The sequence below is a fragment of the Pinus tabuliformis genome, chromosome X (genome assembly GCF_031772625.1).
Source record: "Pinus tabuliformis cultivar Carrire ecotype Pingquan chromosome X, CPIR1, whole genome shotgun sequence".
Classification (NCBI taxonomy): domain Eukaryota; kingdom Viridiplantae; phylum Streptophyta; class Pinopsida; order Pinales; family Pinaceae; genus Pinus; species Pinus tabuliformis.
In genome coordinates, this window is record NC_142308.1 from 772,274,311 (window position 1) to 772,292,766 (window position 18,456).

The 18,456-nt window shown below is 41.4% G+C and overlaps 1 protein-coding gene across 1 annotated transcript; it reads right to left on the reverse strand.

The window, feature by feature from the left end:
* Positions 1-16,569: 16,569 nt before the first annotated feature.
* Positions 16,570-18,214, reverse strand: LOC149142163 (sister chromatid cohesion protein PDS5 homolog A-like). Its single transcript, XM_089448135.1, has 4 exons — positions 18,013-18,214; positions 17,474-17,665; positions 17,132-17,314; positions 16,570-16,735 (listed from the first exon to the last, which is right to left on the reverse strand). Exons 1-4 carry the CDS (start codon positions 18,046-18,048, stop codon positions 16,592-16,594), a joined length of 555 nt encoding a protein of 184 aa, XP_089304261.1. The 5' UTR covers positions 18,049-18,214; the 3' UTR covers positions 16,570-16,591.
* Between the last annotated feature and the right edge of the window lie 242 nt (positions 18,215-18,456).

The window sequence follows — 18,456 nt, forward strand, 5'->3', positions numbered from 1 at the left end:
TTGACCTTCTCTCTGAGGCTGCACTAGACCTGAGATCAGCCTTATCACGGCACAGTCACCACACTTCTAGGACACAGTCACTTGATGCCTAACATGGTGACTGGTTAGGGTATTTCTTCGTTGTAGTTCTGCCCCTCTAGAACAATGTCAACATGCCCAGAAAAGGTCTCAAATGAGCCACGCTGTCACCTACAGCAATGTGGCATAAGGACATATCCTCTAAGCTGTGATATGATTACTTTTAGCTGTCTTTCCTTACAGCATCTTAAGGCACCCTCAATTGCTATGTATAGAAGCCTCCCCTTTGCTGCGTGTGAGTGCCTTTTCTTGCTGCATATAAACCTCTTTGATTGTGACCAGACAGCGTATAGATTAGGTGACTTTCAGACCTGTGACAAGGGCTCTTTTAGAGCTTCCTTAGACAGCAGATGGAAGGTCCCATAGATATCTCCTTGCTGCGTAAACAGGTCTCCTCTTGCTGCTTATAAAAGCTCCCTTTTACAGCGGCTAGGTATCTTCTTCCTCTCCGGCTAGGGTTAGCTGTGTGAACTACAGCTAGGGCTATTTTAGAGCATCCTTTGGCAGCGTATTTAAGGCTTCTCCTTGCTTCGTAGAAGGGCCTCCTTTAGGACAGCATCGGAGCCTTTCTTAGACTCCTCCATGACAGAGTTAAGGGCTGTCCTTCATGACAGCATTAGGATCTAGCCTTCATGACTGCATATTAGACTAGGGCATCATTAGGCCAGCGTATTAGACTCTTTCATGGTTGCTTGTAAGACTCCTCCAAGACTGCATTAAGGCTTCTTTATTGACTGCGTTAGGGCTTCTTCATTAGGGCAGCGTAGAACCTAGGGCACTCCCTCTAGATCTCTCCTTCATCTAAACCCAAAACAAAATGAAGAGAGAGATCACAAGAGTGTGTGTCAAAATGACTTGAAGGCCACCTCTATTTATAGTAAAACGTGGAGGACAAGTGGGGGTAATTTAGTCGCTGGCCGACCTTGATGAATTGTCATGTAACACAAATAAATTCATATCTCCATGAATACATGTCAGAATCGGATGATCTTTAGATCAATCCTACACCTCTCAACAAGAGGAATCCAAGAAAAATATCAGCTTCCATAAATAAGAAGACCCACATGGAGTTTGGCCATAGTTGCCAATTTTAACACTCCCTCTCAACTAGGGAGAACTCCATCTGCTAATCCATCTGCCAGTCTGTACTATCTCTGCCATCATTGCCCTGCACTGCTCTGCTCTGCTGAACTATGAAGAAGATGAAGTGATCGAGAATGTATCATACCATTCTCTACTGACCCGAAGTCAGTCCCATAAAGAGAGTGTCTCATACCACTCTTACTGATCTGAAATCAGTTCCAAAAAGAGAGTGTATCATACCACTCTTACTGATCCAAAATCAGTTCCAAAAGAGAGTGAGTTATATCACTCTTACTGATCCGAAATCAGTTCCAAATAAGAGAGTGTGTCATACCACTCTTACTGATCCGAAATCAGTTCCAAAAGAGAGTGAGTTATTTCACTCTTATTGACCCGAAGTCAGTTCCAATTGATCCGAGATCAATATCATCCTAGCATAGGGAGTACGGTAGTTACACGATACGTCCATTGGTACTACTATGGTGCCTCTCCTCGTTTCCCTACTCACTGGCCAGATGAGAGGTACTTCCCATGAGTCCCAGACTACATGGGTAGGATGTCTCAGCAAGAAAAAGATGAACCACTCATCCTGCCTACATGTCGCCATGGGTTATCCCAGGGGAAGGTTGAACCACTCACCATGTACACAAAAAATCACTAGGGGAATGTTGAACCACTCACCCTGTACACAACAAATCACTAGGGGAAGGCTGAACCACTCACCCTATGATTGTGTCTCGACAGGAGAAGGATGAACCACTCATCCTGCCTACATAGCAGACCACTAGGGGAAGGTTGAATCACTCACCCTATGGTAGCTCATCGCTCCAAGAAGTACCCCCAAGCCCCCCAGAGCTCCTAGAGCTCAGTGTCCATATCATACATGACCTTTAGGAGAGAGTCTCTCCACGACTCCTAGTCGTTCTCGGAAAGTCAAGAATTTGACCTTTCCTAGGGGCTTCATCTGAATATCGGCGACCTATACATCAGTCCCAGAGTGTTGGAGCCTTCTTGCTCTACTCCCCTTCTTGCTCTACTCCCCATTGACTCTATATGCTTGGAGCGATCATATAACACGGGATCCTCAACAATTGAATCCCACTCTGGTTGTCACGGCAAATCACGATGGTATCCAGCACGTGTCCAAACAACTCACAGAAGAGCTTCCACAACCAGACAGCTTGACACAAGATCATACTCACAGCTATGTATTCAGCCTCAGCGGTGCTCAAAGATACCGACCTCTACTTCCTGCTCATCCAGGATATCGAAGCAGAACCCAAAGAGAACCAACACCCAGAAGTGCTCTTGCGATCCTCCACACTGCCTGCCTAATCAGCATCAAAATAATCATGTAGTTTCACATTTCCGACAGTGTATCTCAATCCATGAGAGATTGTGCCCTACAGATATCTCAAATGATTCTTGGCACCAATCCAGTGAGGCTCAACCATATATGAGCTCAAGATGCTAACTGCAAAACATATATCCAGATGGGAGTTCAACAAGAACATCAATGCTAGTATGAGTTTATGAAACTCAGAGGCATTTCCCAAATCAGGTGCGGTATCACTACAGCATAACTTCTTAAATTTAGGCTTCATCAAGGCAGTCACGGCTTGCAGTTCACCATTCCAAATCCGGATTCCAACTACCTCTTACTTTTGCAAATGAGAGGGTCTGCACCTGTCAGAAAGAGGTCATCCTCATAAGGTACCAGTATGAGAGGTTTATCACCCACAACCTTAAAGCAATGGTTTGGATCAGCTTCACTCCTAGTGAATCTCAGCTTCATCAGATAGCTATCAATCCTCTCATACCAAACCCGGGGTGCTTGCTTAAAACTATAGAGAGCTTTCTTCAACCTGCATACATGAGACTCCCAAACATGAATCTCAAAACCCCTTGGGTTGTTTCAAATCTGTGGTCTTGCTATTACATGAGGGGAATAGTCCCCTTGTAATATTTCCTTAGGTACATCTCGGACATATACCTTCATGCTCTTCCTTGAATTCAGGCATCCCTGTCACCATCTGATTCACATCGGGTAGGGCCCTACAATGAAGATGGGCAAACCTCTGGTGCCATAGAAGAGATGTGCCACATGACATGGTCCCGAATGGACTTCATGCAACTTGATACAAATTGCCAACCCTGAACCCAAGAATAAAAGCATCTTGAAAATTCCTTTTAAGCACGTACCTTTCCATCGAAGAATGCCACCTTGAAACCTTTGACTTCCATTGCCGAAATGGACACCAGGTTCCTTTTGAGATCAAGTACATAAAGAACTTCTTGTAAATGAATCGTGCTCCCCTCTTTCAATTGAAGGGTAGCATTCCCTACACCCTTTCCGGGATAGCTAGCATCGTCTCCAAGAAAAATCTCCATGATTGTCTCCTTCTCTATCAGATTAGAGAGCTTCCTTGTATCCAATGAAGTGCCTTGAAGCACCACTGGAGTTCCTTGCTTTCCTTGAAGAGTCGCCCATTTCCTTGATGACCTGCATTCCCTTTTCCTTTACCATTGTACCTGTCATTCCTCTGATCATTAAAGATGCCCCTAGAATGATTGTGATCATCATCATGTGATTTGTCCCTTCTATTTTGGACACTGCCTCGCATAATGGCCAAACTTATTGCAAGCAAGGCATCTTCCTTTCTTTCCACCCATAGATCCGGACTTCCCATTGAAGTGACCTTTAAGTAGGCCACCAAATGCTTCCACTGCGCCACTCTAATAATCTTCTTTGCTTCAACTTCACCCTTGGTGAATTTGAAGTGGGATGAGGAACCCATTAAGCCTTTTTGACCTTGTCCAACTATCTTCGATGATTGCCCTTTCACTCTTCTTGGGCTTTGTCTTCGCCTCAGCTCTGATACCATGTTAATTTTAGGTATGTTCTACACTTAGCGCAATTTACTTCAATTTTTCCATAATAGCCCGATGACAATATTCAGATTAGAAATCACATCAGCATGATAGTAAAGTTCATATAGAACATAAACATAAATCGCATAAAAAAATCCAAGACAAGAGGACACAAGATGTGGCACCAGCCAGGGACAAACCCCAATGTGGGGAACCCTTGATCAATTCTTCTTATATTCTTCAATAGTTCACCAGAGAGAGATATAGTACATATACATCAGAAGTCAACACTTTGACTTGACAAGATAAGAGCAGAGATCTTCACCATGAAGATGACATTGTGAGTTTGTAGATCTTATGACAAGGAATGCAGATCTAAACTCAAGTGAAGGCATACTTCTTCAACTGATTCTCCAAGGTGACTCCATCACCATACTGCATCCAACACCATGCTACATCCAACCATGTTGCATCTAACCATGTTGCATCCAATCATGCTACATCTTCCAGAATGTTGTCCTTCTCCTGCAGTACTAGTTGTCACTACTACATGAGATGGTGCATCAAACATCAGTTCTCATCCTTGATACAGTCATGATCCATGTTGAGGTTTCCGCACTGCCATACTTGCAAGACTTACTTGTACAACTCGTAACACAATCTATGTTGCTGGCTATGGCCTGCGACCTAGCCTAGCAGCAAGGTCTACACACAGTACCTAGCTATCTTTATCCTTGAACAGCAATGTCTTCCAATCTTCTCCTAAGAGATCTTCTTAGACAGACTTGATTGACCTTCTCTCTGAGCCTGCACTAGACCTGAGATCAGCCTTATTACGGCACAGTCACCACACTTCTACGACATAGTCACTTGATGCATAACATGGTGACTGGTTAGGGTATTTATTCGTTGTAGTTCTGCCCCTCAAGAACAACGTCAACATGCCCAAAACAGATCTCAAATGAGCCACGATGTCACCTATAGCAATGTGGCATAAGGACATATCCTCTAAGTTGTGATATGATTACTTTTAGTTGTCTTTCCTTACAGCGTCTTAAGGCACCCTCAATTGCTATGTATAGAAGCCTCCCCTTTGCTGCGTGTGAGTGCCTTTTCTTGCTACATATAAACCTCTTTGATTATAACCAGACAGCGTATAGATTAGGTGACTTTCTGACCTGCGGCAAGGGCTCTTTTAGAGCTTCCTTAGATAGCGGATGGAAGGTCCCATAGATATCTCTTTGCTGCGTAAACAAGTCTCCTCTTGTTGCTTATAAAAGCTCCCTTTTACAGTGGCTAGGTATCTTCTTCCTCTGCGGCTAGGGTTAGCTGTGTGAACTGCAGCTAGGGCTCTTTTAGAGCATCCTTTGGCAGCGTATTTAAGGCTTCTCCTTGCTGCGTAGAAGGGCCTTCTTTAGGACAGCGTAGGAGCCTTTCTTAGACTCCTCCATGACCGAGTTAAGGGATGTCCTTCATGACAGCATTAGGATCTAGCCTTCATGACTGCATATTAGACTAGGGCATCATTAGGCCAGCGTGTTAGACTCTTTCATGGTTGCTTGTAAGACTCCTCCAAGACTACGTTAAGGCTTCTTTATTGACTGCGTTAGGGCTTCTTCATTAGGGCAGCGTAGAGCCTAAGGCACTCCCTCTAGATCTCTCCTTCATCTAAACCCAAAACAGAATGAAGTGAGAGATCACAAGAGTGTGCGTCAAAATAACTTGAAGACCACCTCTATTTATAGTAAAACGTGGAGGACAAGTGGGGGTAATTTGGTTGTTGGTCGACCTTGACGAACTGTCACATAACACAAATAAATTCATATGTCCATGACTACATGTCAGTATCGGATGATCTTTAGATCAATCCTACACCTCTCGACGAGAGGAATCCAAGAAAAATATTAGCTGCCATAAATAAGAAGACCCACATGGAGTTTGGCCCTAGTTTCCAATTTTAACACTCTCTCTCCACTAGGGAGAACTCCGTCTACTAATCCATCTGGCAGTCCGTACTATCTCTACCATTAGTGCCCTGCACTGCTCTGCTCTGTTGAACTATGAAGAAGATGAAGTGATCGAGAATGTACCATACCATTCTCTATTGACCTGAAGTCAGTCCCATAAAGAGAGTGTCTCATACCACTCTTACTGATCCGAAATCAATTGCAAAAAGAGAGTGTATCATACCACTCTTACTGATCCAAATTCAGTTCCAAAAGAGAGTGAGTTATATCACTCTTACTGATCTGAAATCAGTTCCAAAAAGGAGAGTGTCATACCACTCTTACTTATCCAAAATCAGTTCCAAAAGAGAGTGAGTTATATCACTCTTACTGACCCAAAGACAGTTCCAATTGATCCCAGATCAATATCATCCTAGCATAGGGAGTATGGTAGTTACACAATGCGTCTATCGGTACTACTATGGTCCCTATCTTCATTTCCCTACTCATTGGCCAGATGAGAGGTACTTCGCATGAGTCCCAGACTGCATGGGTAGGATGTCTCAGCAGGAGAAGGATGAACCACTCATCCTGCCTACATGTCGCCATGGGGTATCCCAGGGGAAGGCTGAACCACTCACTGTATGATTGTATCTCGGCAAGAGAAGGATGAACCACTCATCCTGCCTACATGGCACACCACTAGGGGAAGGTTGAACCACTCACCCTATGGTTGCTCATCGCTCCAAGAAGTGCCCCCAAGCCCCCCGAAGCTTCCAGAGCTCAGTGTCCATATCATATAGGACCTTCAGGAGAGAGTCTCTCCACGACTCCTAGTCATTCTCGGAAAGTCAAGAATTTGACCTTTCCCAGGGGATTCATCTGAATATCGGTGACCTATACATTAGTCCCAGAGTGTTGGAGCCTTCTTGCTCCCCGTTGTACCATATCCCAGATAAAGTGGTACCTGATGTCTATATGCATGGAGCGATCATAGAACACAAGATTCCTCAAAAATCAAATCCCACTCTGGTTGTCACAGCAGATCACGATGGTATCCAGCACGTGTCCAAATAGCTCACAAAAGAGATTCCACAACCAAACAGCTTGCAGTGGGAGCAGAAGCGGGAGTGGGAGCGACATTTTTAGAAGCTCCCAGTTTGGGAGCGATTCCGAGAGCGTTTTTTATATAATATATATATTTCTTATATTTTTTGTATTTTGATGCATATATGTCAACAAAAGCATGTAGAATGAGGAATTAGATATAAAAAGCATAAAAAAACATAGATTGAACCATATAACAACAATCATCTAGAAGTTATAATCTTCATCAACCATGTCCACAAGTTAGTAACATACAACATATTGAGTCTCATGATTCATCTCTTAAAGTTTCAAGCTTTCAAAATTCAATATATAACATTTATCATAATTGATCACCAAAGTTGTACTTGTAAGCTAAGTGTAACCATTACAACACAAAATATCTAACATGAAATGAAACAACTTTCACGAAGCATCATATTCATAATTCATTACCAATGAGTTATAATTGCCAACTTCAAACTTCAAACTTAAATTGTCATATATTGTTCAGAAAAAATATCGTAATAAATATGAAAGAGTCAACAGTTATTAAAACTACTAGAAACCAAAAAAGACAAGTAAATCCATCATCTACAGTTTCCCCTTGCCACCACAAGAAATGTCTAATTTCTAAGCAGGTCGTGGTTGTCTTCTAGGAGTCTCCTCCCGCACAATCCCATGACCAGAACTAGAAGGCACATGCCCTCCACGTGAGGATGTACATGGAGGCGGCAGCAGTAAAGGAACAAGACTTGGAGCTCGAGCACTAGCATTGCTACTGGATGGTGGGGGTGGCATAGTTGTTGCTTCATCTTCATCTCTCATAAGTACTGCTTCCAGATCTTCAAGATGTATAGTGCCATCCTCCAAATAATCATCCTCTGGGTGGTTGTCCCAAATTTTATATATTGGATCCTCATAAACCCGATCACAATAATGACTAAACAACTTCAAGTTGTAGTGCGCATAAACCAAGCTTTCTGCCCGGTTTTTATTGAGTCTGTTTCTTCTCACATTATGTATGAAGTTGTAGGTGCTCCAACACCTTTCTGCAGAAGAAGTATTTACAACTTGTGAGAGAAATTGTTTTGCCAATTTTGGCAAAAGTCCCATGCCGCCATATGCTTCCCAGCATGTGAGAGCATCAATTTGTCTCTATCTTCCACTGCATGCAAAGAACCAAACAAACCAGCGCAACTGAAGTATCTGCCTAATTCAGGACGCAGATTAGCACACTCCTCCCTGTCAGCTACCAACTTGTCTAATGCTTGCATATATCCTGTAGATACCTCTGGATCAGTATGGGGTTTGACCCTAACCCCACCCCCAGGTGCAGGTTGGCCCAACCAAGATGGAGAGTAGTATTTTGGCATAAGGATATACGCCAAGGCATGTAGTGGAACATTATGTTTATGCCACCGTGTACACACACAATTGTGAATTAGAGTATACAAGTTGGGATCATCTTTCTGAACAATATCTTTGATTTGCCCCAACATGGTATCCATCTGCTCATACACCTACCCAATAACTGGTTTATTTGTATCTGCAAAACGAATCATGTTATAAATGGGTTTGGTGAATTCCAATACTTGCCTCATACGTGCCCAAAATAGACCATCAAGAGCGGTCTCCTCCACCTGTTCAAAACCTTGCTTGTCAGCTACATTTGTAGCCCTTTCCTTTAATACTTGCCAATGTGGACTTGATACCATGCTAGCCTATGACTCTCTTACCTTCAAAAGGCGCCTGAAGGTGAGGTAATAGCTGGCAAATCTAGCCTTCGCAATCTTCAACGGCTCCAATCTTGACTGACTGCAGAAAAGCCCATGGGTATTGCTATGATTTGTAATAAATTTTATCATTTGTTTGCCTCTCTTGTACAAATCACCAATCCATTTGTATTGTTGGTTTTTGTTCTTAATAATATCATGCATCAAAAGGTTCATTGTGTGAACCAAACACCCAAACCAAAATATGTTGGGGTATTTATCCTCAATAATTGCTCTCGCTACCTTACAATTAGCAGCGTTATCAGTGATGACTTGGATGACAGTGTATGGCCCAATACGTTCAATTGTTTCAAGTAATGGTTCTGCAATGTTGATGTCAATCTTGAACTTCTCTGAGTAATCATATGCTGTAAGAAAGTTGGCACCACTAACAAACACGACAAGAACAGTTATCAATGGCTTGCCCTTTACATTTGTCCATCAATCAAATACAATGGACAACCCATGCTCAGTCCAAGAATTTGTCATTCTACTCAAAGAATGTGATATTTTTTCTTTTTCATGATCAAGTCCAACGGTTCTAGCCTTGTCATACCCAGGGCTCTTGTATCCTTTAGGGGCATCATTTATGGCAAGAAACCATTTCATGCCAATAAGGTGAGCGAAGAACATTAAATGGTATCCCACATGCATAGAGAAACCGATAATTTTTTGAATCCACATCATTCCTACACCATTCATCAAGGAAATCTGATATGGTTCTATGCCTTAAAGAGATGTTTGGTCATGTGCCTCCATATCCACTGCCATGGGAGGATGTTGAAGGAGTTCTTTGTGCATGTTGATGTGATTGTGAGTTATGTTCAAAGAAACCCTTTGATTTTTTAAATTTGTATCGGGCTTCCTCCTCTTCCCTTATGTATTTGGCTCTATCTGTCGCTAACACACTTGCACAAGTTTTGATTCCTATTGGTTTATCTTCATCCCATGACCTTTCCCACAGAGGTGCCTTTTAGCACGGGTGTATGAACCTGTGTAAGTTTTGTTGCAATGGGGGAAATCAAATTTAGTGGTTCCACCCCCTTTCCCTCCTTCAAGCCTAGAAACATATTTCCACAATGGGTTTTGGTCTTGTTTAGTTTTTTGGGATGAATCATGTTCACTCTCTTCGTCCTCACCAAGGTACTCCTCTTCGGGGTTTCCATCAAATCCACTATAACCCACTTCTTCATCCTCTTCTTGATCAACCCTCCTCCTTCTACTCTCCAACACCATAATAACCAAAAAAGAAACCAAGAAGAAGAAAATGTCAAGCCATATAACCATGATGTCTGAACTTTGAAGTTTTGAGTCTGCAAAAAAAATGGAGGAATTGGAATGGAAAATAGAGAAAAAATAAATATTTATTTAGCAATAAACATAAAAAAAATGCTAGATTAGAGTGTAGATCCTACCTCTTTGGCCTTCAATCCCAAGCTCCAATCTCCCCTTGCAAGCTCCTCAAGCTCCTCTCTTCAAGCCCTAAACTCTCTCTTGCTCAAGCCCCAAACTCTCTCTTGCTCCACTTTCCCTCAATGGATGAAGTGAATAATCGGGAGGGGGGAGGGTCTATTTATTCCTTTCCCCCTCCCCTTTTCCTCCCTTTCCTCCCTCCCTTTATCCTCCCTTTCCTCTCTCCTCCTCCGCCGTTGGTCGTCGCCCTCTCTCTCAGTCGTGCGTCTTTTTTGGATGGGAGTGTTTTCAAAGAGGGGAGCGGTCAAGAGCGATCGCTCCCCAACCGCTCCCTCCTCTAGATCGCTCTCGATCGCTCCCTCCTCTGAAAAAACGTTCCCAGAGCGTATGAGAGCAGTCAAGGAGCGAACACTCCCGAAAAAAACAGGGAGCGTTTTTTTTTGTCGAGAGCACTTTTGGGAGTGCGCTCCCGACTAGCTCCCGCTCGGAGCGCAAATTGGAAGCGGGTACGTTTGGGGGGGGGGGAGGGGGCGCTCCCCCACAACCCTAAGATTCCAACACATGAGCGTCGAAAAATCAAGGCATGTAAATATTTGGGTTTGATTCCCCCTTTCTTGATAATTACTTGTGATGTGTGTTGGCTTATTTTTCTTCTTTATTACGTTATCTTTTATCAAGAAATTACTAAATCAAAAGTGCATGAAGATCACAAGATATAGGCACTCAGCAAAAGCAAAACCCCTATCAAGGGGAAAACCCAGTCAAACTCTTCCACTAGTAGATTCAAATGAGACAATCCAAGACCCTTTGACCTAGACAAAGACCTCCAATCACCAAGTTAGCCCTTCCTTCAAGTAGATGAACTTTGCCAAAGTCTCAAAGTGTCAGCTTCTCAAATGAAACTTCAATCCAAAATTTTAGCCCCAGCTACAGTCTTTCAGACCTGCAGCTACTTCATAAATTTTGGCCCTTGCAACTTGCCTAGAAACCCTAGAAAACTCGCACATGTGAGAGAGAGAGTGCTCCAAACTTCGATTTTGCTTCTTCCTTGAATTAGGTCTTCTTTCCTGCAATTTGCTCTTCATTTTCGTCCTCTTTCTCTTGTATATCGAACTTGTTGAGTGTGTGCCAAATGAGTTGAACTCCTCTTCTATTTATACTACTTCTGTTGGGTCGAATAGCCCTAATCTGGGTCGACTTGGTGAGGAGGCGACAAATGACACTTTTGACTGGAAAATAGTTTTCTTTACATGATACAAATGCCCAAGAAGGGTCTAATAAATGTGACAATGACTCTTATGACTCAAGGCTAAACCTAGAAACCTTCAACAGATGCTATGACCTAGAAAATAAATGAAAGAGCATGGAACCCATGCTTCAAAATAACTTTTCTTTCACACTAAAAATTTTGTTTACATCATGACACAAATACAATTATGAATACCGACACTAGTTACATTCTTCAACACTTCCTCTTAACTAGGGAGGTATTCATAATTATACACACATATATATAGGTACAAAGATGAACTCAAAACGATATGATCTATGAAGAGTCACAGCACACGCAGTGCTAAAGATTAGGTATTGTTGGGTGTGTGTTATATTCTTTCCACGACCAGGCCCACGTGTTGTACGTTGTGTCAGGTGCAGCGAGGGGTCATAGGGGGGATGGCAGCCCCCCCTGTCAAGGGGTTTGTAGGGGGGTGGTAGCACCCCTACACAGGGTCCGTGGCAGCGCCCCAGGAAAAAAAATTATGCGGACCCAAGGATGGGGGGCAAACCCAAAGATGGTGGGCAGACCCACCCGTGGTTTTGTGCATGGGTTTTGAACATGGTTTTGGGCATGATGGTTTTCTTCCCATGGTATTTTGTAGATCCAATCAAGGGAACTACGTTTATGTTCTAATCCAAGGTTAATGGATTGGGGTTTATGAATTCTTCCGCATGTATATATATGTATTGTAACATTGAAAGGAATATAATGAAAAAAACAGTCTGGTAGTCTCAGTTTTAGGATCCAGGGAAAATATGTGTATATTTGTTTTATGTTCTCGCCATTGTATATTTTTCTGTTTTAAGAATTCATTTGCAGGTAACTTTTGTACAGGGTTAAAACCTACAAATACTTGACTAAGGTATCTAACCGGGTGGGACTAAGGTGTGTTCCAAGCTTTAGCCACTATAGGTACCATCAGGCTTCAGCTCTAACACCAACCCAGGGATCTAGGTATCGTATCCAAGGTCGGAGCTGCACAAGACCAACAATACCGTCCCTACTTCGGGATCTAGACATCATCACATAGGTCAGCCAGATGTCCTCCCAAGCATCAGGCACTCAGCCCCAGATGCTTCAATTCTCCATATCTACTAAATCTATAATGTCAACTAGTCTAAGCATGCTTCTGAAATATTCGAACTTCTTACTCAAAAGAGATTTTGTTAACACATCAACTACTTATTCATCAATCGGAATATATTGTAGCTTCACCACCCCATCTTGCACCAAACTTCTAATATAGTGGTACTTGTTAATGATATGCTTCGTCTTGGCACGAAACATGGGTTCTTCAGACATCTTGATGTTTCTTTGATTATCACAGTTTATAATTGTAGGATCTAATGGCCCTCCAAACAATTATGATAGAAGCTTTCTTAACCAAACTGCTTCTTTTCCCACTTCACATGCAGCAATTTATTCGGCTTCAACACTACTCAAAGCAACTGTATCTTGTTTTCTACTCATCCAAGAAATCATTATGGATCCCAAACTGAAACAACCACTGGTAGTGCTTCTTCCATCTATCTCACTGCCACACAAATCAGAATCGGTAAAACCTATCAATTGAATCTCCTTCCCATCATATTTTAGGCATTGATGAATAGTTCCACGTAGGTATCTCAAAATGTGCTTTGCAGCTATCCAATGATCATAACGAGGTTCCATCTGAAATTGACTTAAAACATTTACAGCAAAGCACATATCACGTCTAGTGTTCCACAGCAGACCCACAAATGTTAATGTCCTCATCAGCGACCTTGAACATCAAGCATTTGTCCACATAACAAGATCTGTTGCGCAAACCCTAGTCTCTCTGCACACCAGACCAATTTCACCATCTTGATGAGCCCCTCGAGGCTAGATGCTTGATATTTATCCTGAGGAACTCAGTGCGGCCAAACCAAGGGTAACCAGGCTCCAAGAGATGTTGGATCTTGTCGTTGTAAACATCAATGGTGAGAACTGTGTGATCCATCTCGTGCGTCATCTTCTCGCACAGATGTGGACCGATGAAGCCTCCCGCCCCAATCACATAGATCGTCATTGGCGAGATTTCACCTCCATCAAGATCAGTCCTCCGCACTGCCATCGCTCCCAACTTCAAATTCCAACACCTCGGATGTGTTGTATTCTTAACGTGTCTCCATCATGTCCCTTAGGTTCTCGTTCATAATTTCACTTGAGCCAAATCCCTAATCTTGTAATGTTCCTTTTTCTGGTATTCCTTATGGCATGCATACGATGGACTTTCAGAGTTGGGGGCAAACAAGTCATAGGTGCAGGTTGGCATCATCAGCGGGCCCACGGGCTTTTGGAGGGGTTTTGAGGAGTTTTTATGGGGTCCAATGGCATTCGCTTGGTATATTCCATCATCTACACAGTTTGCCTTTCATTCCGTGGCATTCCAACAACTTTCAAAAAATAGAGTTATTTATGGGCCTGACTCAATTAATTACGCTTAAGGTGGCATTTCGAGAGGAATACTTGGCAAAACACCTTAGTGTAATAGCTCATTGGAACCAGAACGAGAAGATTTACAGGACGAGATGGTTATAAGTGATTTTCAGTGACCTAAGGAAACATGGTGGCCAATTTACCCTTTTCCCACATTAAAAAGAATATTTTAATTGAAATAAAAGAGAGAAAAGTGCTCCATGATTAAAATAATAATAAAATCGAAGGTTCTAGAAGGGTCCATCAGATTTATAAATGAGGAGGAGGAGGCCATTAGAAGACATCTTAGATTTGATATTACTTCTAGTATGAGAGGTTGACTTGATTGGTAGCCCCAGGACAGAAACCCTCGGGTGTGCTAGTGGGTGTTGGACGAAAACCCAATAACCATGAGGAGATCTCACTCAGAAATCTCACAGTGCTTCAGTGGAGTTTGGAGAGAGCAGTTTTGCCATAGTTGGTTTGCAGCAGCCTTCTCACCGATCCATCTACATCGTTGCTAGAGCCATTCATCAGTTGGGTTAGAGATCTTTTTATGGGTTTTGCTCTACTTGCTTAGCAAGCTCAGGTTCCACTATTCCTTCATGTTAACGTACTCTTTTCAGTGGATTAATAAAATGGCTCAGTGATTTTATCGACATCTATTTGTGTAGTATTTGTTGGTTATGTGTCTATTTCGTTTATTTAATTGTTCAAGTTTATTTCTGGTATCTACTGTTCAAATTCCCATTTGTGACATTACAAATCTCCAAAGTGATAGAGGGCTAGTATTAAATCCTAACTCACCTAGACCAACAGTGGAGATTCTCAGATTAGATCTAACTTAAATAATTAGATTATTTATCCCTATAAACTTAAGCCCAATAGCCAACATTAATCATAATGTGTTTTTCCTAAGATAAAACCTAGGAAGGAAATCATAATACTGGCTACAATAAAACAAGCAACCAAAGAGGACTCTCTCCTGCATGCTAGACACTTAGCCTAAGCAGAAGAACTTTTGATGCTACAAACATGAACATATCTATCTTTAAGAAGCAATTATTGGGGTTTGAGATGGCTAGCAGTGAAACACTCAAATTGATGAGGTCCGAGGATGATGCCAAGCAGTATTAAACAATTTGCCCAGAAAGTACAGTAGCACTGCCTCCAGACAGCCTATTTTGATTAGCACCTCAACCAGGATTCCAACCAAACTACATAGAAGCCATAATGCTCAGTTTAATTGACTTTTCAATGTTATAAGATTGCTATCACCTTCATGCATCCTTCAAAATGAGGAAGATCGCAATCTGATATAAAGCCCCAATGAAGAGACCCGGATCTGGAGATGAATAGAAGCTTAAGACATGACCTGTAACCAAGTTACCATCTTAGCAAACCAGCAAGCACTGCAACTAGTTACCCAGAGGCCTCACTGGATGGCAGTAGTCTCATTAGCGGTCCCAAATTTCATAGTAAATCTTTTGTTGAGGTAAAAGTTTCATTTTGTATTAAGGGGCAATAGATGTTAATGGAATATTATTTTCATCTTGAGGGTTAATGCTGGAGTATTAACACTAGAGTAATATTAGAAATCTAATTCAGTATTTAATAGAGCATTATAAAGGTCACATGAGCATTAAGTGACCATCATTAAAGTTAAGTGTTAGTTAAGTGATGGTAGTTAGAAGAATTCAGTAGATCAAGTACCCAACATATAAATAAAAAAGTCGCCGACTCCAATGTACTGATAATTCCTTTTAATAAAAGTTCTTATTCCAGATCTCCCATCCGGGTGTACTCTTATTTTTCTGCATTACTTGGGTTAAAGCATTAAAGCAGGGGTTAAATACTGATAATATTAGGAATAACTGAGACCAATAATAAACAAGATTAATGTCACAATGTTTCATTGCATTAAAGCAATAAAGTAATAAATACTTGAGAGTTGTCATAGCTAAGGGACAGAGTCACAGAACCCAATAGCGTACTGGATCTCCCAATATTTACAAGTATATAATTCTTACAACTAGGTTACAAATTTCCTGTGTATCTATTTATTTAATCCATTTACATTAGATCATTTTTTGACAATATTTCATACAGTGCGCTTATATTTACCATATTTGTCTTCAAATTTTGGCATAAACTACCGAAACAACGAACAATCTGCATATTTCTTTTGAGTACTCTGCTTTGATATTTCCTCTACAAAGAAAAATGAAAAAGGAACCATTGTCTCTAAAGACAAACTGTCTTACAATCATATTAAAACTTACGAAACTAGTAATAGCAACATTTTCTTGGAGAAAATACTACTTATATTATATAGGGAAGAATATGTAGAAATATTTTTAATACTCCTCTTGACCCTGTCCTGAATCCACGAATGAGTGAGAGCAACAATTATTAGAATACCACAAATACTTTCTTGAGTCAGATAAGATAACATGAAAGAGGAACAAGATCCTTCTATCTGTGATAAGTTTGTTCAGTAACTGTAAAATAACAAAATATCCCCTGCATTTCCCACATTTCCTTGTTCATTAATAGCCTGCACTAATTCAATGAATGTGAATGACCAAATCAATTGTCGGACAAACAACATAAGTATCTTTTGCTCACCGTTGGTTATGAATGAAACGGCCTGCCTTTGCTATGATTTGCACTACCCTATCTTTAAGGGATTCATCATCTTCCAAAAATAGACGGTACAAGTCTTCTTCAGATCCTTTCAGAAGGAATGGGAAAAAACTTGCAATTTTCTGGAGAAAACAAAACAAACACTCTATTACACAATTTTAATGGTAGAAATTTCAATGGCAACAAGAACTTGAATAGACACCCAAACTCATGAATTACCCATTCATAAGGACATGAAATACATTAAAAACAAGGGATAAAGTGTTTCAGCATCAATGTAATCTTGATGACCAGAGCTAGAGAAGTAAGGCGAGATAATTTTATTAAAGTCCAACGAGTAACCAAAAGAGTGGGTTATTGGGACTAAAAGAGTACATCCAGTGAAAATACAGAGTGGAAGAACAAAAGCAACTCCTACATCAATGCTAAAAGCACAAAATAGTTTCTGCTCTTTAATCCCAGGTTGACAAAACTGTATCATTATCTCCATTAACAAATTGCATTTACATTCTACCTACCAGAAGAAGATCAATTCCAGCATTTAGCAGACTCTGATTTGATGCCATTTTATTGGCTAAGGACTGCCCTAAGACAGCTTTCACATGGTCTGTGCCAAATAATATATAACTGCATTTTAAAGAAAGGATTTTCAAAAATTCATGCTGTGGATGTCTTTCTCCCATTCTCTTGAGCAAATCATCCTGTGAAAAATATAAAGGTCTGGTATTAGGTCCCTTGACCTTTTATTCATTGTAATCATTACTAAGTACATTTACATAACAAGAGAAGACCATTGAAACCCATAGCTGTATCCAACTGTCAATTAAAAGAACAAGACCCATAAGACAGATGCAACTTACACGAATGGCATGAGCATTTGCAAATGTTGTCTCTGGATCAAGCAACTGTGATAAAGCCTTGAAGATATTGTTATCCTTCATTTGATGCAACTTTTGAAAGCTTTCCTCAGCTCTTACAGGATCAATAAAGCAAATAGACATCGTCTTTAGCCCCTTCTGAATCTTCCTCTGCAATTCAGCAGAATCTTTCTCCTTCACATCCACAGGCCCCTTAGTCAGTTAACAGTAAATGAAAATTACAATAGACATCTTCAATGAAATTTAGAAGTCACTTCTATGTAATTACAAGAAACTAGATGGTAAGGGATCCAATCCATTTATAAAATTTATTCTCGACGACAGAAACCTGCCAGCCAATAGGTTTTAGTAAGAGAAAAACATATGTCCATCAAAAAGTATTCTCTCACACAACTGCCAGGAATATTCTCTCCACTGATGAAAAAATGATACGCATTTTTATGCTGACCAGCCTATCAGTATTGGTAATGTGACGTGTGAGCATGTGTAGGGAGACTTATGGACAGGGACAGTAGGTGTACCATTGGACGCAACTCACTTAGGATCGATGACGACATTGTCGAGCATTTTGGGAAACCATGTATAGTGGAGGCAAGGCCTCAAGGGAGTTATCAGCAGATCCAAGGCGGAGAGAGGGTTGTCCGTAGGATTACTCTTGAGCATTCCAACAGACTCTTGATCATACTCTTTGGGACATACCCACCAATCATCCTCCAGTGCTTCTTACAGTCACAAAGATTTTGGTTGTTGCACTTTGACACTCTCCATTTCGGCAGCAGGGCATGAGGGACGCACCCTAGGCACTTGGATGAGACACCACGTGTCTTGGGCCGAGAGGAGACTCTCTAGTTGAGACACTTGGTAGGTGCACGAGTTGATGGTTACAAACTTAGGGATGGCATGGTTGATTGTCGAGGTAGCATATGTTCCACCCCTAGGCTTACACTTGGGGAGGTGATCGAGAG